Source organism: Tauraco erythrolophus, chromosome 14, assembly GCF_009769465.1.
Source record: "Tauraco erythrolophus isolate bTauEry1 chromosome 14, bTauEry1.pri, whole genome shotgun sequence".
In the NCBI taxonomy this organism is placed as follows: domain Eukaryota; kingdom Metazoa; phylum Chordata; class Aves; order Musophagiformes; family Musophagidae; genus Tauraco; species Tauraco erythrolophus.
The window spans coordinates 21,392,440-21,412,405 of NC_141478.1; the positions used below are offsets into that span (position 1 = coordinate 21,392,440).

Here is a 19,966-nt window from a genome sequence, read left to right on the forward strand (position 1 = left end):
AGGATCAAAACACTGCGCCAAAATCAGTTCAGGCCGTCAGGGTAAATGTCAGTGGGACGAGTTCCTCAAGGGGAGAGAGTCAAGGTCAAGGGCATTTAAAACTTGGCTGAAAGCCTGAAGAAGGCAACAGTAGGGAAGAGGCCAGCACCAGCCAAGAGAAGGAAGCAGCTGATGGAGAGGGTTTTAATGTGTCTATGGGTCAAACGTAGCAGTGAGAAAGTCCTTCCTCTCTTGCCAAGACCTCGGAGAGGGGGAAGGAGGCTCAGGAGCCAAGAGCGTGTGTTCTACAGGAGGATGTACAAACACCGGACCACGACAGAGCCCGAAGAAAAGCGAGGAAGCTTGCCTGTTCTGCAACCAGGTGGCCTCCTGCAGCACAAGCCACGGCAGGACAGGGGCAAGGCACCCCACCGGCTCTTAGGATTGTCAATACACAGAGGTGTTTTGTGGGAAGAGTCCTTGTGGCTACTGGTTCGAGGAGAACCGAGTTGCCCTGCCCCAACTGCAGCTCTTTCCACCTGCCTTGGTGACGTCTCAGCCCTCTCTCAACCTGCAGCTCCTAGAGACGATCCCTGATTGAAAAACGCCAGGCATGCCCCCCACCCCCCGCCCATGGCCCACCCCCCCAACAGGAACACAGCAAACCCTGGGAGGAGGAGGAGGAGGAGGAGGAGGAAGAAAACAACAAAAAACCAAAGGGAGGAAGAAAGAGGAGAACAAAGGAAAAGGCTGGACAAACAGATGATGAAGAAAGACTCGCTGGCATGGAAAGGTTTCAGCATCATCATCATCTTGCCGTTGGCCAACCCCAAAAGCAGGTTCCTTGAGATGAGGTAATCTGTGCGACTCCTTCCCGGCTCGCTCCCTGCCGAGAGCGGAGAGGAAGGGCTGCCGGAGGCCAGTGTGAGAGACAGCAGGCTCGGCCGTCCATCAGAGAGACCAGCTGGTGGAGGGCTCTGCGCTGGGGGTTCCCCGGGATGAGGTAGGGCTGGGAGAGCAGTGGGAGCTGCTGCTGCTGCTGCAGGAACTTTGGGTGCTGGAGCCTGCGATGAGGTGGACAACTGGCTTCTGGGCAAAGAGCACTCCTGCGAGGCACAGAGAGGTAAAGAGAAGGGTTACTGGGACTATGGGGTGGCACAGCTGAGCAGGACAGGGTACAGAGCAAAGAACAGTCTATCCAACCCCAAAGACCTCATCCCAACGGAAAGAGGCTCAGTGCAGGACAAGCAGGTTTGGAGACAGATCGGAGGGTCAATGGTGACCAGGATTTAAGAAGGGATGCCCCGGGACTCGCTCTGGCAGCCTCTGTCACAGGGATGTTTTGCTTACAGAGGACTGAAAGTTCTCAAACGGCTCCAACACCTTTGGAGGAGAGAAGGGACTTTCATTGCCCTGCGCTGCCAGGCCTCCCACTTGGGCTTTACTCCAAGGATGCAGGCGTGTGACCTGCAGAAGCGAAAGGGCTTGAGCAGAGCACAGGGGACAACGATTTGGGACAACAACCAGCCCTTCCCAGAGATGAGCGAGGAAAAGCTCCTCCGTAGGAGAGGAGGGATAACACTCCTTCCTGCTAACGCTTCCATAGTATTTTTAAAACTTAAGGGAAGGGACTTGTAACAACCACCATCACCAAAAAGAAAGGGTGTTCATCTTGACCGCCTAGGTCTGGAAAAAAAAAGAGGACAGAAATCATCTCCTACTGAGCTTTCTAAGCCCGACAGGCTGGGTGTGTCGTGCTCTGGTGAGGACCAGCCCCTGGGACCACGCCACCCTCGCCACGTCCTGCTCTGCACCACCAGCCTGGCTCTCTACCCATCCCCGGGAGCGGCTCTTCCTCACCAGCATAAATCGTGCCGTTGATCTCCACCGACATGTTAATGCTCCCAATGCCGTTTGGTGACAAATTCAGCGCTGCTGCCGCCGCCGAGTCGGGTTTATCTTCTTTCCAGAAAGAAAAGACGTGGAGTTAGAGAGTAACTATCCTGTTCCCTGCGCTGCCCAGAGATGATCAAAGGTGCACACAGCCCTTTTGCCCCCTCTTTGGGCAGGAAATCCCCACAAGACATCCAATTCCAGTCCTGTTAGAAGTCTACAAAGGTGCTTCAGGGTGAATTGAGGATAGGCAGGGAGCCTGTTGTGAATCTCCATCCAGGTCAAATTAACCCAAAATAACCCAACCCCTCCAAAGAAAAAGCTGCCAGCGCACAAGACGAGGCTGTACTGAACTCAGCTGGGTTGTGGCTGTGTTTGCAGCAGAGGGTTGGTGGTTTCTCACGGAGCTGGTGCGATTCCCTGCGAGGGCTCAGACCCCAGCAGCTGCTGGAGGGAGGGGACACAGCACCAAGGACTCCACCCCGGGAACACAACGCTCAGCTGCCCTTACTACGTGTTTTTTTTAATACGTCCTCAGCCTGGAGGGTCCTTTCTGAGCCATGATGGGCAGCTCTGGAAGCGTCAATGCTGAGCAGGGGTTCAGTTTGCACTGATGTTTACAGGGAGCTGAATGTCAAACTCTCCCGGATGCTTCCGAGCCTACAACCTATGAAAAGCCGTAACGGTGAGCCTGATCATAGAATCATGGAATGGTCTGGGTTGGAAGGGACCTCAACGATCATCTAGTTCCAACCCCCCTGCCATGGGCAGGGACACCTGCCACTACACCAGGTTGCCCAAAGCCTCATCCAGCCTGGCCTTGAACACTTCCAGGGATGGGGCAGCCACAGCTTCTCTGGGCAACCTGTGCCAGTGCCTCACCACCCTCAGAGTGAAAAATTGAAAAATTTCTTCCTTATATCTAATCTAAATCTACCCAGAGCCTGGGGTTGCAGGATTGCTTCTCTGCGCTCACGAACGCACGCTTACGGTTTGCACGGCCGTACCGTGGTTACCAGCCCACCCCACGTTGGTTTTGGGGCACTGGGCTATTAAAACAGAGAGAGATTATGCAGACAGTCCGCTCAGGCTCTGACATGGCACGTAAAATGCATGTTTTTAGCTCCTTTTGAGTCTGCTGGGACAGCAACTCCACTGTCCCTGCAAAAAATTCTAAGGACATTGTTAACAATTAACCTAAATGTTGCTATCAGGCTATGATAAGCTCACGTGGTGCTTTTCAAAAGCACAGGATCAATTTTGTTTTACAATTGGGAAAATTAGGGCACAAAAGACAGGACAGACTTGCCCACAGTCACCTAACAAAGGTGGGAATAGTATCATGGAATCCTTAGGGCTCAGCTCTCAGCCTGTTACTATTCATAGGGACTAAAATTATTCCTTGCCTTTTGATTTAAGCTCAGGGTGGAGAGAGAAAAAAAAATAAGGTGAGATGAGAAGGAATGAACATTACTCAATAAAAGTTGTATTCCCTTTTATTCACTATTTTTGGTTTGGTTTTGTTTTTATGTAAATGTGAAATTTAGGTGGATGCACAGCTGTCAGGGACTGGGAAGTGAAGTCCCCAATCCCATTTAACTCCACAGCAAGCTGCTACTGCTTCAAAAAAGGACCTGCTTTGACCCTTTGCCACATATGTCTGGCAAAGCATCTCAAAATAAAGCATTTACCAGTGTTGCCAGCAAAGGCCTCAAGAACAACTCTTCCCTTTCTTCTAAGCCATGCCAAACCTGCCCGGCCTTGTGCCTACATCCAACTGTACAATTAATAGGGAGTCTGAGACCTTTAATTTTAACGGATCAAAAGGTTTGGAGGAAGCAGCTGTTGGGACTGGAAATTTTCTGAGGCTTTGCTGTCCAGTGAAGTGCAGCCCCCCGGACAGGTAAGGGAATCATGGTGCTTAATCGAGCTTTTGAAGCCACTACATAGCAGTATTGATTCCGACAACGTGACCTTTACGGGGTGCCTCCCCTTCACAAAGCATTTCAGGAGCTTTTCCCAGGCCATGAGTGCTGCTTCTATGTGACCTTCTAACCCAGCCTTGCCAGGAGTTCTTTGCCTGGAGGCTGTGCATAGGGTTGGAGCAGATGTTGGTAGAAATCACCTGATTTGCTAAAAGCCCTGGGATGCTCACGGGCCCCCCTGCAGATATACAGGTCTTTGTGGCCTCCTCATCACACCTGAAAGGATTCCTAAAAGCTGGGCGTCTCTCTCCTGCAGTTTGCTACCCATGTGGAAAAAGCTCTTACCTCTACGATCAGTGAAAAGGGTTTCTGAGCAGGAAAGGAGAGAAAAATCATTCCCTGCAGCACAATGCTGGCATGGAGCTCAGATGAGAGCAGGGGAAAGCTGAGCACCTGGCAAATGATAGGCTTCCCCTCCAGAAGTCAGCTTAGGGACTGCAGAATCCCAGAACTGCCTTTGGCTAGGCTGAACCACGCTCTCGGATCTGAAGTATGCACCAGGTATTAAACATGACGGGGTCAGATGTGTGCTCCAAAGCAATTTCAGGCACCCCATGTGCTTCCCAAGAAGGAAGGAGCGTACTTAGAGCACACAACAGAGCACTGCTGCAAGGACAACCGAGTTAGCATCAGCTGAAACCGGTGATTCCCCATAGTGCAAGTCCTGTGGCGATGCCACAGCTTGAGTCCTGAAGCAATCTCACTGTGATCAACACAGGAGGTCATCTGCTCAGCGTCAGGGTCTTCTTGTCTGGGTCAAGTGGGTTAAGTGGGTTTTATGAGCTCAGATGCAGAGCTTTCTGAACACGGCGAGGGGTGTTTCTGAACTCAGGCTGGCTTATGCATCAGCAAGAACAGAACTAACCCAGCAGCGGTAAGTAAAACCTAACAGAATATCACTATGGTTCAAGCTTTGTGGTCATCGTGCTCCGTTGTAACAGCTTCTCAACAGTGACCTCTGCCTGATACCCAGGGGGCTGATCGAGCCTGTGTGCACAGAGGTGTGTGACATCCTAGACTGGGAGCGGTTCCTCCCCTCCTGCAGTCTGTAAAGACCTTTTGTGTATCTAGAGGTGCTGCTTACCCTTGCCATTGATTTTGATCTTCATGGGGATCTGCCGCGCCATGCTGAACAGGTTGCGTTGAAGAGCCTGCTGGACAAGCCGCTGCTCCTCCTCCGTCATCCGCGAGACCTTCTTCTCCGGAGGCTCTCCCGACTCCAGCCGCTCCCTCAGCTGCTCCAGAGTGGCTGTTCTTGCTGCCACAGTTGCCTGCTGGCTAGCCAAGGTCACTGGCACGGCAATACGATTTGGCATAGACACAGTCAAGGGCACACCGTCACCTAGAAAAGGAAAGAGCCGCTTAGTCCCTCCTCCAGCCCTTCCTAAAGCGAGCACGCAAAGGTTTAAGCCTCAGGCAGAATATTCTGCCAACCCTGAGCCACCCAAGTCCCACTACCCTCCAGTCCAAACCAGTGTGGGTGGACAAAACGGAAAATAATTGTTACGGTGCCTGCACTTCTTAACCCAGCCATTCCCTCTGCTGCTGGTAAAAGCAGCGGACCTTTTCTGACAGCTGCTGCTGGAGACACCCGAGGATTGCTGGTCCCACTGCCTGGCGCGACGCCGATGATGGGGAAGCGGATCTTTGGGGGAGACAGGAGGGAAGGAGGCCCCGTGGTGGTGGGCGAGTAGCTGAACAAAGAGGAGCTGTAGCTGGGCCGCCTGCCTTCCCGCCTGTTGCCGTCGATTGCAGCCTGGAGCTCGGCAGGAGAACTGAGGGATTTCTTCTCGCATTCGTAGGCATACAGGTACTTCATATACCTGGGAGAGAGGCGAGCACAGGGAAACTCAAGTAGGTTTCTCAACAGAACATGAAATTATCGGCCGCAGCACCAAGCATTGCATTCAGGAAGACTTTCAGACTGAGGTCCTCTGCAGATGTGGAGTCTTTGTCTGCGTATCACGACCAGTGCTGCGCTTGGTTTGATAAGCATTGAGTAGTTTGGGTGTAAGCACCGAGTAGTTCGGGTGTAAGGCATAGCTTTCATAAGAAACTTTCAGTTTAATCGGTGTTTCTAGGGAAGCACATGGTTACATACCGCTACATGCACAAGGGCAAGGAAAAAAGTAATCCAGAATTTCTTTACAACTGAGATACCATCTAAAATTATAAGAATTAAGATCTTGGACTGTAACACATGCAAGGAAAGAAGAATAAGGAATTACCAGTGTCCAAGTCATTTGTATTGGGCAGCACCAAACCCTACTGCTCCTGCTGAATTCCAGCGAACATGTTTGCTGGAGCCAGCCCGTTTGTACCAAAGGCTGTAGAAACAGCAAGGAGCTTCCCTCTCTGGGACTCAGGGGCTGTAATACCTCCCAAGAATTCCAACGCTGTGTGAAAGCTGAGCATGGATTCCCAGAGCCCAGCCTTCTGTGCTCGAGTCACTAAAGCACAGCTTCGCCCTGTTGCTTAGATTTTACAGTAGGTGACCTTCTTACACTTGGGTGAGAAGGATAAATGAAGCAACTTCCCAGCTCCTCCCTGGCCACAGGGTAGAATTCAGTCTTTCAATTCTTCCACCCCAACCCCCACTTCTGCGTTCGCATCCACGCTCTTCCACCTTCCAGACTTACTGGGTTCGAAGCGTGAACGCGGCACTGGTGATGGAGGTGGGCAGATTAAGGCCTTTGGTGATCTCTCGCCAGATCTTCTTGTTGATGATTTCCACCAGCCCGCCTTTCTCAGTCACCAGCTTGTAGAGCATGTAGAGATCCAGGATCTGCTTTGCCATGATGGGGATCCGATTGATGGGAGTTCCTGCAGGGAAACAGCAGGGAAGGAAACACGGAGTCAGAGAGAAAACGAGGCCAAGAAAACTGGGAGGTTGGGGCTATCGATCTTCTTTCTAATAGGAAATTCAGGCAACTCTGTTTGCAGCCTGACTTAAGGCCTCTCTACGGGTGAGTAAATGAGACAGAAATGCAGCAACGCGGCACGTCCTTTCCATGAAAAATCCTTTCCTGTAGGCAAAAAGCAATTATCAGGCCAATAATAACCTGCAGCTAGGAGCAACTTCGAAAATAGCAAGAGGGGAAGTAGGGACTATTCAATCCTAGGGGCGAGGAAACAGCGCAGAGGAATTATTTTTTTTTTTTTTTTATGAGCTCCCAGGACAATCTCAGATAAAAAAAATAAATCTGCATTGGTTGTGCTCAGGAAGGGGCTGAGCAGCCAGGCAGCTTGAGCTACTGGGGCATTGGGATTCGGCTCCCTGGCTCCCCAGGGTTTGCCATCCTGCATTGCTTGGGAACGGCGACGGAAAAGGGCGCGCGCCGCTCGAGAGCATCGTCCTCCCTTCACAAGCACGTTCCTAATATTTTGCTGCAGCTTCTGCTCTCGCAAAGCATTGTCACCCTCCTGCTCCTTTTCCCTGGACGCAGGGAACTGCCCTTTTCGCAGCACCCTAAGGTGATAAAGCACACAGGGTTTGAAAAAGCCAAACTAATGAGATTTAGGCAAGGAGAAGCAAGGGGGGAGGAGGAAGAAGAAAGGCTGATGGAGCAAACCTTTTATTTTGCATAGAAAATACTGTCCTGGATCAAAGAGCCGTCCATCTGAGGTCAGTATCCTGTCTACCACAATGGTCAGCAGCAGCCTTTACCGGAAAGCCTGCGAAGCGCTGTAATGGACAATTATGGGATACCCAACCCACAGGGGAGACTTCTGCCACCGCTCATCAGCCAGCGATTCGGTTAATGCCCCGAAGCAGAGCGGTTTATGGCCCTTATAAATGGGTTTTATTCTGTTTAGTGAAAAGGAGTTCAGCTCTGCAGATGTCCTCATTATATGTGTAAGTGTAATTTTTTTCCCACCCCTTCTCTTTTCTTTTTGAAGTCTGTTATGCATTAGCTCATGGTACCAATTCCCACAGGTTAATGAGATGTTGGATAGAAAAAAGTAAACTTTTTTAGCTTTAAAAGGGCTGCCTTCAATTTCACCAAGTTACTAACTCTCAAACTGTAAGAAAACAAAGAGCAACCTGATCAGCCTTGGTCTGCACACTCCATTTTGTACTTATCCTATCCTCTTTCCTTTGCCTTGTCGAAACAACCCCTTCCCCATCCACAACAGAAAAGCCCACAAAACAATAATTTCACAAACAACATCAGATCCTCTTCCTGCATTTCAGAGACGACACTTCCCTCAGGGAGCAGAGACAGAGACGTTTCCAAACTGTTTAAACACGCTGCAGCTCCATCCATCCCAGCCAGGAGCTGGTCCCTCCCAAAAGGCCAGCCTGTATAAACGCAATCCTCGGTTTGCTTCAGTTTTCCCTCAGCCACCATTTTGTCTCAGTGCATTATTGCAAAGATTAAGAGCACACTAACAGCGTCGTTCCAGACACACGGAAGGGCTGGGAGCGATCATGTTACCAGCCTGAAGTTATCATTCATCAGCTGAGCCCCAGTAACCAGACTCACACCCAGCCCACTCCAAATGAAAAGAAGGGAAATGTTTATCTCAGAGGTCTCTAGGACGAGCCAGGGTGGGTTTTTTCCACCCTAAAACGTCCTTTCATTACCAGTTCAGCACTTCTGCCCCAGCAGCAAGGAAAGTCAGAGTGTCCTAAGCAGCACTGCATTGCCAGCAAAGCCTTTGCTCCACTGGGGCAGGATCAAGACCTTCTCCCCCCCCCCCAAATCCTCCAGCAACCCTGCGCTGCTCACAGCCACCCGCTTTTCCCCAATCCAATTTAGGGAATAGCATTAACTTGTCCAGAAGGGACTTTCATCCAGCTCTCCTTGGGTAGTGACCAGATGGAGAGTGAAAGGGAAGGGTCATGGGTAAGGCTCCTCGGGCAAACAAGCCGCTGATATAGAAGCGTAAGGAAACATCTACTTTTTTAATATACTGCGCAGTTTTACTCTTCTCTAGACTCTCCCATCTCAGCATCTGAAAAAGTACACAAGCAAGTTTATCCAAATGCTCCTGTGAAAGTCAATCATCTACATCAGTGGGAAATAAAGGCTTAAATATATTTCCAGAGACACAGCTCCTGGCTGGAGTAGGAACAGCATTCAGATCTGACCTCCCCGCCTCACGTTACTACCCCTTTGACACCTTCCCTTCCTGAAGTTTGCTTTTAAACGAGACCCACAGACCCAAGTGCCCTGAAATTTAATTAGTAGCTTTATAAACTAAGCTTAAACCTATAGCTTTGCCCCACACCCCCAGACAATTTCTTTATGCGGGCTGAGAAACTTGACAGCAGGGACAAAACTACTTCCATCCCTCTACCACTCGAGCACGGAGACTCAGTAATTTTCCTCCCACGCTTCCTCATAGCACCACTCCAAGGAAGAGCCCCCAGAGCTAGCAAAAAAGAGCAATTTGGGGTTTGGATCTGGTAAATGAACTGTACTTCTCAGTACTTTTCAACCAGGGCTCTGCATGTTTCATAGGATCTGAGTGCAGAAGAGCCGAGAAGGACGGAAAGGCTGCTCTGGCAGCCCTCTCCTCCCCCAGCCCCTCTCCGAGGAAAAGCAAAGCGATAAAGTCTTTATTGGAAACCCCCAGCGCTCCAACAGGAAAGGCTGAAAAACGAGTATCATGGGACGGTTGGATGCTGAAGCCGAGCGGATCCTTTCACAGGCGGCTGCGAGGCTTGTCAGGGGCCGTGATGGATTACTGTCATCTGGCAGCATCAGGATTAATGATCCGGAGGTCAGAGGGGAGAATTCCAGAGGGAAAGGTCAGCAGCCAGGGGCACAGCATAAGACTTGTTGCCTTTTGATGGCAAACTCATTTTACTGTACTTTCAAGCCTCTCTATTCTGCCGGCTCTCAGAAGCGCTGTACGTACCGTGCTTGCCAAGAGCCAGGAAGAGGGTGAGGAAGATGACTTGCTCCTCTCTTAGGCTTCTCGGTAAACGACTTCTTTTCCTTTCAGTATAACCCCAGCTATGCAAGTATGAGTCATTCCTGCAAGGAATCAGCCAAAGAAGGGGGGGACAAGGAGTCTGTTTCCACTGGAAAAGGGATGATGCATAGTGCACGAGCACGGGAGATCTCAGAAGACAAAACCCTGCAATCAAAGACCCAAGAGTGGGAGCACAGCCTACAGGAAAGAGGCTGTAAGACTCCAGACAGCCTGCGTCCTCCTTTGCTAAGTAGAAAGGCTATGAAGACGACAAAAAAGGCTCAAGAATGACACTGGAAAGAGAAGGAAGAATCACCCCATAGCCACGGGCTTCTGGTTTTCTGAAGGGAAAGACAGCTGGAACTACAACGCAGATTTCTGCAATCAAGAGTTTCCTGGAGGAAGCCTGACTGTAGCTATAAACATCGCTGTCCTTCCAGGGAAATAAGCAGCCCCCTCTGCCAAGATGTTTCACCCCGCTCAAAAGCCTCTTCTGTTTCAGGCAGACGTAACAGAAGCCTAAAGGGCTTATGCAGATAGGCCTGAATGTCCCCTATGTCCCCTATGCTGGAGAGGCAGAAGGAGCAACTGTTCGATTTCCACCCTTCAAGAGCTCTTTTAAGAAGGGCCTGAGGAAGCTGTAAACCCTGGATAATCTTTGAGTGACTGTTTTTACATCTGTTGGCAATGAACCAGTATCTCGTGGGCACCGGCTGAGCCACTGGCACACACGGGCTCCGTTCCCGCGCCAGCCACTCGCTCAGTGCTGGGGTTCCACCATCCTGCTGGGGGAAAGGGACCTAAGCTTTGGACCATCATCTTCCTCACCCACCCAAGCACGCTACCCAAGGTGGGCTTTCTCCTGCTCTTCATCCTGACTTAGCCAGACTTCAGATTTACACCTAATTCTGCAGATGCAGACTGATGCCAAACAAAGAAAACCACCCTAAGACTGTTCTTCATCGAAGAATAGAAAATAAGTGCCCCCTCATTTTTGCAGGGATTTGCTTGGGTTTGCGAGTCCTCCACGACGGGGATCCGCTGCCAAGGGCCACTCTTGCCTCTCCTCGTGCTGAGCCATTGCCCACTGCAGGGAGTTCCCCACCATCAAGCAGCCTAAGCCATGACTTGTCCTGCATGCAAGAGACAGAGCGGTTAATTATACCCAGCCTGGAGCATTACTTTTTTCAATCACCTCCCTTTTTTTTTTTTTCCCCCTATCCAATTTACTTTCAGAACTATCCATTTAAGTAAGGAACAAAGGAGGCGAGAATCCCAAACATTTATTCTGCAGAGCAACATTCAAATTGCAATAAAACATGCTCTGGAGTGTAAAAATAGGCAGGAAGGGGCATTTTTAAGCCACAATCTGTACAGTTAAGGAAAGAGCTGCTCTTTCCAGCTCCTACTCTAAATATGTTAAGAGAAACAGTATCAGACTGCCAAAAGGAAGAGGTTTTCCCCAGGAGACTGGAGAAGTCCATGGTGATTTAAAATAATTTTGAACCAAACCTTGGAAGAGCTCTTCATGTTTCTTTGAAGGGAGCCAGAGTAATACCACCTGGTATGAATTATCTCCCTGCTCTCCCAGGCTAAACAGAGGGAAAAATCAGTTCAACAGCAGATCAGTAGCACAGGATAGGAGCATATCAACTTGAACCCTGCACTGTCTCAGTCCCCAGTTTGCTGGAATTCTTCTCCCAGGATAAATCCTGGCTGGCTTCATGAAAAGCTGCCTGTTCAGCCACGCCAGTTCCTCCTTTGCATGAGTTTTAGTTGTGGATTTGGTTTGAGTCTGTCCCAAGCACTCACTCGATATTAAAACAAAAAGCAAAGGTATACAGAAAGGAAACAACCTCTCCCCTCTTACTCCCTGTCCGTGCCACAGCTGATCTAATCTCTCCTTCCACGTGGCATTTCCACAGCAGGCATTCTCACCTCCCAACCGGAATGTCACCACCTGATCCGCAATCCTGCAGACCATTAGACACTCCTATCAAAGCAGGAGCCAGGATAGAGGGTAATTAATCATGCTCTATTTGACAGGAGGCCCACTCCTTATCTGCACCCCTCGAAACGCCATCAGTTTCTGCTTCCCTCCTCAATAAACGAGGCTGACAGCAGCCCCTTATCAGATTTCGGCTGCTGAACCAGAGGCAGCCTAACTGGCATCCAGCGTCTTGCCTGTATCAACCAAGGCTCCAGCCACGTTAACCTCCCCATACAGGGTGGTACTCCATCCCTGAAACAGAGATCCCATGGATATTTTCTCTCTTGTGCCCAGTTCAACTACAGTCCAACTGTCTGGTTGCTACTGACACAGCTGGGTCCAACATATTTGTTATTACAAATGTCTTCACCAGATGTTGAAGAGCCATGCAACTGCTGGTGGGCTTCCATACACACGACCTTTGAGCTGAAGGGACAAACTCTTCTTCTCTAGGCAAAGAGAGGTACAAATAGAGAAGGCAATGCAGAGAAACGAGGACAGACGGGGAAAATAAAAGTTGGTCAGGCAGGCTGCACAAAGTCCAAAATTGGGGCACCTTCATGCCAAACAGTTCCACCTTCTTCCACCCACCTGGATATCTATGGGATCATCTCTTCAGCCTTGAACTGTCTCTGGAGTGCAACAGTTCATTAATCATCTGAAAAACATGCTGTCAAATTTAGGAAGGAGGGCCAGAACATCCACAGCAAAGAGGAAGTACCAATATAAAAGAGCTCGAGAAGACGAGGATTTGAGACACAAACATCCAGTCTTTGAGACGCTGGACAAACACGTGACAACGTAACATCTCAATCTTCAGGGGAAATAAGGAAAAAAAAACCCTTGTGACTCCATCACTCAATTCTGTATTCCCAGGAAGGAGCTGGGATGCAGGAATCCTCGGCTGGCAATCACGAGAGCAGCCTGGGATGAGATGAATACCCTACAGAGCAACAACAGCCAATCATTTCAAATATATTTCTTTTGCACCCTGTCCAATGCCAACTCAGTTCATAACAAAACATTTAAGCTGCTCAAACATTCCTCATGCTGGCTAAATTTAAAACAAGCCTCCTGGAAGCCAGAACCAAGTAAACTCCTGTTTTCCTTTTTTTTACAACTGCAGCTTCAAATACAATTCTTCATTGGAGCTGAACCAATATTCAGTTTAAAACACCAGTTTTCAGCTGCTTAAAAGCCAGGGATATGAATTATTCGGATTGAAAAATGGTGGGTATTTTCCTAGAAAAGATGGGTTTTTTAGATCTTTCCAAAGGGAAACTTCTAGGCTTTTTCCAAATCAGAGGAAAAAAACCTCCTGTCTCCATGACTGGAATGAATGTTTCAATTTATAAAAAACACGAGGAGAAAATTTGTTTCTTATTTGCTGATAACTACTTCTAAGTTATTTCAGATTGACCCAGGTAAACTCCTCCAGAATATCAACTTACATATCTGGTTAAGACTTTTAAGTCACCTGGCACTTAAGGCTGATGAGCGAGACACTCCCTGCAAAGAAAAAGATCCCAAGCACTTTGCCTTGCACCTGTTTTCATCCCAGCATCACTTAAAAGTGTTTAAGAACAGAGTGGTGCATTCTCTGTTCCCTGTTCTGAAAGGCTCCAACCATTTAAAGACCACGGAGGAATGTAAACCAGAATGCCAGCTCCCCCTACAACTGAAGGAAAAGTCATTCCTTCCATTCTTTCTAACAACATCAAACCTGCAATATTTCACTGATCCCCACGTATGCCTACCATTTGCACAAGACACTAGTCACCATTTTCCCTAAGTTGACCAAAGAAGAGGTTCTTTAAAGGAGGTACAGGAGGCAGAGATGTAGCTGTGCACAAATCCAAGGGTCTAACAGGGAAGAGGACTTTGCCTGGTCGATTTGGACCACCCAGGACAGACCTTGGCAGTGCCTTGAGTGCGAATTTTCCACTGCAGAACATCATCTGCTATTTAGGGAAGCGTTTGCTGTGGCTCAGCGTTAAGCAGGCAGCATCAGCAAAGGACGCTGAGAATTTACGTCCAGCCATGTCTCATTTAGAGAACTACACTGCTTAATTCAGAAGCAAAAATATCTCCAGAGGCTCAAAAGAAGAAACCTGTAAAACTGAATCAGTAGAATAACAAAGCGTATTCCCTGGACAAACATTTCATAAACACCACTTGGCCTATAGATAAAAGGATCCATCAGTAAATGCTTTTGTCAATACCGTGGATTTGTTGTATTTCCACATCTCAGGCGTGCAGACAGAGCACACAACAGCAGGAAAACATTAAAACCACGCGCCCAGACTTACAAAGCCCCTTCTATGTATATACGCATAAAACCCCAGAATGGTCAAGCCATCTGGGAGAACCAAGGTCACGCAGAAACCTTGAACAAAATTAGTAGAGCTGTACAATTGGAGACGTTTTATGAGGTCTTCACAAAGGCAGTACTTAAAATGAACAAAACAGCTCTCCTTGAAAGCCAGCCTTTCCTAATGCACCGTAGCACGCAGTTAGGTCTCTTCCCCATCAAACCTGTTCTCAAGAGCAGTGTCTTGCACCAACACTGCTGAGCCTTCCAGAGGATGGAACAGTCCCACTACTCCAACTCTCTCCTGACCAATGCTACTGGAATACAATCAGCTTAATTACTGGTGGCTGCCTTAGTGGTGTGGCTGGTAAGAGTCATGCCACTAACAGCCCTTCACTATCTGGGGACAAAAAGCAGTCTGGCTATGCTACCTAGCACCTGCTACAGGGCTAACAGCTACATTTTTCTACTACTCATCATATCTATGCCTTCTGTCACACACACAAAAAGATGAAGCCGAAATTTAGCCTCACAGTGCGTTCAGAAGGTGAGAAAGATCCAAAAAGCAGCGGAAGATGTCACCACCTCTAAGTCTGACCTGAGTAAATGAAGTTGCCCATCTGGCTACATTCATTTCTGTATCGAATCCTTTTGGGTGATACAAAAGAGAGGGGAACACACGATTACCCTGAGTTGTTGTAACAGAGGCAGCTCCAGCCTGGGCAGGTAGCAAACTGCTCCTGCCCGCGGTGCCCTCAGCAGCAGGCAGAACAAATCCAGCCTCTATTATCTGCAACGCAGCCCACTGGCAGAGAAGCCTCAGCCCGTGCCCTTAAAAAAAAAACACCCCGAACCACAAACTTGCCCATAGAGTAGCTCCTCATGCAGCTGGAGGTTAAAAATACAGCTTCTGAGAAGCCAGACCTCGGGACATCGAGGCTCAGCTTGGCACAAGCCACCAGATCAGCCACGGAGACGGAGGGAAGCCACTGCCCAGGCTGCGTATCCCCGCCCAGTTTGAGGAACGTCAGCCTTTGGTTTGAGACTTCAGAGGGAAGGTGGAAGCGTTAACACAACCAGCTAGTATCGTCCCAGTCCTGTTGTAGGCTGTTTGGAAGTCAGTCCTGCACACTAATTGCTCTCATCGGCTGCTCTCCCCCTCCTCTGCCCATCTGCCCCTTCAATCACAGCCATGGTGGGACCCATTCACCTAAACACATACAAGGAATAAAACATCCAACAAAGGAAGAGTTACAGCTTTCCTCTCATCCCCCTCTTCCATCATTATTGCCACTGAAGGGCCATTTTATCACTTGCAGCTGTGGTCATTCAGCGACAACCTGCTGTGCTCAGAGGCAGATGAGACCTGCACATTTGATCTGCATTAAGCCCATTTCATGGCTTCACATTTCTAGGTACATTCCTAACAACAGCACCAACAACCACATCTTTTCATCCCTCCCACTACTCGGTAGTTCCTCTGAAATCTGGCATTTATCTTTCACACCAGGCTTTTTTTTTGGCCAGCATCAGTTAGCAATCTGCACCCCAAATCCATCAGCCCCAAAACAAGGGCCAGCACTTCTCCAGCTCCTCGTGGACAACAGTAAAATTCCCATCTTTACACCAGCAATGTTTATTAGCAGAGCTGCTTTCCATTCCCTTCAGACACGAGGTGCAAATTAACCAGCTCTTCACACATACTAGCTAAGAAACACAGCCCTTTGCTCTCAGGTGCAATGAGCCCTGAGCTGTAGCCATCTTCAGGGACTCTCTCAGGACAAGGCAGCTCTTCAGCCTGGTTTGGTTTAGGATGCTCGTCTGGCACATAAAGCAAGGGGAGGAGAAATAAAAGCCCAAGTGGTGTCCTGTGATAACCTTGCTGTAGAAACTCCCAGATTTTTGATGATCCCAGATTAGGACGCAGTGGGGAAGTCCATCTGCTCACTAGAAAACCAAAGCCCTGGTGTAGATAGTGGTGGGGAGAGCAGGCATGGGAAAAGTGGACAGTACAGCTTCTGAAAAACCACGCCAAGTCAGAAGACTTCTTCTGCAGCAGCTCAGATGAACGACAGAAGAGAAGGTGTCTCCTATAGCTCAACATATACCATTCAGTTCCATCAACTTAAAGGAACTTGGCTCCCCAGAGTCCTCCTGCCTATTTCTTTTAGGGGTGCCAAAATATAAAGCAAGCCCACAACTGCCTCGTACCCTACAATCCAGCCAATTCCCTGGAGCAGGGCCAAACATTTCCAGCCCCTCTGGGAGAGGGCTGTCAGTTCACAGCATCTCTCCCCCACGGGTGCTGGGGCTCTTATATTTCATTTTCAGCCTTCCAGCGAGCAAGAAAACAAGGGAGTCTCCAGAAAACAAATACACTTGGAAATGCCCAGATGATTAAAAGCTAAACTCCTACAGCAACCAGCTGGTGACCAGCTCAGTCCCCTGCACCGGGAATGTGTCAATTATAAATAATTAAAAGGTAATAGGAAGGAGACACTGAAGTATTAAGCAGATTTCTCTCTAGGTATCTGGAGGTTTTCTGTTGCTGCCAATCACACCCTTCAGATTATTGTCTTGCCTGTCAGTCATCCCAGCCCTTACATGAACATGTGAGCTCAGGTTAACATCTCCAAGTAAACTAATTAAGGCTGGTTATGCCTCTGCACACGGAAGCCAAAAATACCAGCAAAACCCGGCTCTAATTTTTAACCGACTTGGAAGCGTAACCTCAAACTGCTGGAGAGGGAAAATTCACACAGGTCAGCTGTCAGCTCTCCCCATGCCAGGAAAAACGGACAGGGATATGAAGAGCAATTGCAATAGCTGCGTTTTAGATGGCCTTTCCTCTGCTTGTGACCTAGTCGCCCACAGAGGGGGATGCGTCTGCAGATGCTGGGTTCAAAAGACAACTAAAAATAAGACTCTAGCAGCAACCCAGCAAACAGATCATTTTCAGATAGATGCAACTGAGATGTTGCAGCTTTATGCTTTATTAGACTCTCAGGGGACAACATTGCTGGTGACACTGGTGACACTTCCAAACACGCACAACCTGGCTTGTTTGGTCCAGCACACTCGGAGCACGTTATGCCACGAGAGAGGAAAGGGTCCTTTTCACGTCTGCTCTTCACACCTACCTTCAGCAGTCTTTTTGGAAGCAATGAAAAGGTCTACAGCATAATTTCACACTTTTTGTCAGAGGCATCTTTGTTGGAAGAGTCTGGCCTGGCATGCTTGGAGGGGTAAAGGAAGAGAGCACCACAGAGGGTTCACCACAAACGTTCAGAGACTTATGTTTTATACAATACCACACATGTGCACATTTTTATTATGAATAGTTTGCAATGAGGGACCTGAACTTTGATAACTAGGGGACAGAAAGACTTTTGTGACATCTCAGCTGAGCTACTTCACACATGCATCACCACTCCTGTAGCAAGGAGACGTGCAAGTTGCTGACACCGCAGGGAAGAATGTGAGAAACTGTGCGCTTCTTACACAAAATTACTAAAAGGAAAGCTGACACGTTGCGAATCTACAGGAAAATGTGGCTTGGTGTCTATTTTCCCAGTCCCCAGATTGCTTGCCACTACTCTGTGCAGGCTGGGAACGCATTCACACTCAGCTCCCACATGCCATTGAAATCAAACACGAGAAGACGTGTGATCATGCCTCCTGAAGGGGAGGCTGGACAATCCCTGGTGGTAGTCAGCCTTGTTTCAAAAATTCTGGGCAATCCAGCCTTCTTGGGCTCTCCAGTGCATGGACAACTTGAGTATTAGGTAGGGGTGAGGGTAGAAAAGTAGTGTCTTTGAAATTAAGTTACAGGGCAGAAGAGTTTTTTCCTACTGTGCTACTTATCTCCCAAGACCAATATCTCAAGTCTTACCATTGCTCTTCCACCTGATTTGTGAGTTCAAGGGCTGGATTTGTGCAGGAGGGAAGAATTCAAACGGCAGCAGCACCTCTCTGCCCCATTTTACCCTGTCAAGTTCAAACCAATGCTCACTCACCCCTCTTCTGCATAAAGATGAAGAGGTCATCCAGGAACTCTTTCCGTTCGGGGTCACTATCCAGTTCATAGAGCTGGGGGAAAAGAATAAAAATGAAGGCACAATCCATAACAAGACAGAAAATAAAGTCATAATATTAGCTTCTTCCAGTGGGTGATCCAGTGTTTGTACTGGAGGGGTGAAAGGCGGCCACAGGCAAGGAGGCAATACAAAGAAGGATTTCTGAGCAATGCGGTGGGCAAGGCTGCAGTGATGGTTTGAGCAGCCTCATTACATTTTGCCTTGCTCAGCACCTCTAACTCATCTGGGCACAGCAGAGACTGGCACCCTGAAGGGACCAGGATCCAGCTCAGTTAACAGCACTGCTACAGAGCAGGGTTTGAAACCACCTGGAAGCAAAGGGGAGAGGAACTACTAAGCTGGAAAGAAAGACGAGACAACCAAGAGGAAGGTGACAGTGGTTCAGGGCAGATTAGTGATCCGTACCTTTGAGGCACCAGGGAGGGAAACTTCTGTGCAGCTTCTCCTAGCCTCACCATTCCCTCCTTCAGGGATTGTCACATAAGTGACAAACTCCATGTCCCTTGAAGGAGGAGATGAAAGGGGATAGAGCTTTCCTCTAACTACTAATGCCTGGCAGGAAAGGCTCCTCTAAAATAAGCCAAAAAGCCTTCAAAACTATCAGAAACCAGCCCAGAACCAATTTGCTGCAGAAATCATTTTACCAAAAGGCTTAAAACCCCAAGTATTTAAAATAAAGTTCCAGAAGCAGCTTGTTTCAAAGGGGAGGCACTGCACACTAGCATTATGCACTGGTTTTCCAGAAGGGCCAGGCGAAAGCGTCATCTTACAACGACCTCTTGAACAGAAAAATCTAATTTTCACCTGTCAGGAACCCTGTGAGGCCACAAAGTGACAGGTTGAAGGGGCTGAAGTCGGTCTCTCACTGAGATACGGGAGGATATAGAACAAGACAGAAGACAACACTTTACAAGAATAATTCAAGTCCTTCTCTCGCTTGCATTGAGGAAGAATCTTGCATCGAGGAAGAATCTTGCATCACTCCAGGGAATTTTTCGCTGCTTGTCGCTACTCTTGTGGAGCAGCTCAAGGGAAAAGCAAGGATTCACTGGGAAATATGTATTTCAGCTGCTCTGTAGATGCTGCTGGCTACTTGCTCCAAGAGAAGAGGGGCTTTTTGGGCTTGTTTCCTGCAGAGCTCTGTGCTGTCTCACACACTGAGCTCTGGGAAGAAAATGCACCAGCATTTTAGCAGAGCAATTAGCTGCACCCTTTCTGAAAGAGCCAGCTGAGTTTAAAATTAATTCCTCCAGCTGATGTGACACACAGCTGCCACATTCAAATCCACAGTCACGGTGCTAGTCAGGTTCAAGAAACAAAATACTCTTCTCCCAGCTGGAGAAAGTATTGACTAAGATTTTAAATGTCAAAAGTCTGGTTATTAAGTCTTAGTTCAAACTATATTCCAGTGACTAAAGGCAACAAAACGGCTCAAGAGAGCCCAACAAACCAGCAGGTTTGTAGGCAGAGGGCTGCAGGACAACGCAGTTTTCTTATAAATTCACTACAGGGGAATAGTGAGGGCTCCGTAGTCACCCTCTGCCACAGACCAGTGGAAGAATTCCCCAAAGTTACCCCTTCCTCAAAATCCCCTTGATCGACTGACCTTGGCAAAGTCTCGTGAAATTTCTCTTCCTCGGCATCCATCACCTTCATCACTCCAGGTCACGTTACCGTTCTAGGGAGAGAGAAACGAAAGGGTGAAAGGATCGCCCCAGAGAGGCTTTGCAGACAATTCCAGAAAGCTCACAAACGTGCATTTTGGGGGAGAAACACGTGCAAAAGC

At 48.6% G+C, this 19,966-nt stretch overlaps 1 protein-coding gene across 3 annotated transcripts in view; it reads right to left on the reverse strand.

The window, feature by feature from the left end:
• Nucleotides 1-637: 637 nt before the first annotated feature.
• Nucleotides 638-19,966, reverse strand: part of ARID3B (AT-rich interaction domain 3B) — a 31,980-nt gene continuing 12,651 nt past the window's right edge. For 2 of the 3 annotated variants that reach the window (XM_086620239.1, XM_086620238.1), the window contains exons 3-9: nt 19,787-19,858; nt 18,100-18,172; nt 6,497-6,680; nt 5,421-5,680; nt 4,942-5,199; nt 1,840-1,941; nt 638-1,085 (exon numbers count right to left, since the gene is read on the reverse strand). In XM_086620239.1, coding sequence (XP_086476365.1) covers nt 931-1,085; nt 1,840-1,941; nt 4,942-5,199; nt 5,421-5,680; nt 6,497-6,680; nt 18,100-18,172; nt 19,787-19,858 — 1,104 coding nt within the window. In that variant the 3' untranslated portion in view covers nt 638-930. The remainder of the gene's footprint in view (nt 1,086-1,839; nt 1,942-4,941; nt 5,200-5,420; nt 5,681-6,496; nt 6,681-18,099; nt 18,173-19,786; nt 19,859-19,966) is intronic. The other variant, XM_086620240.1, reaches the window with a different exon arrangement.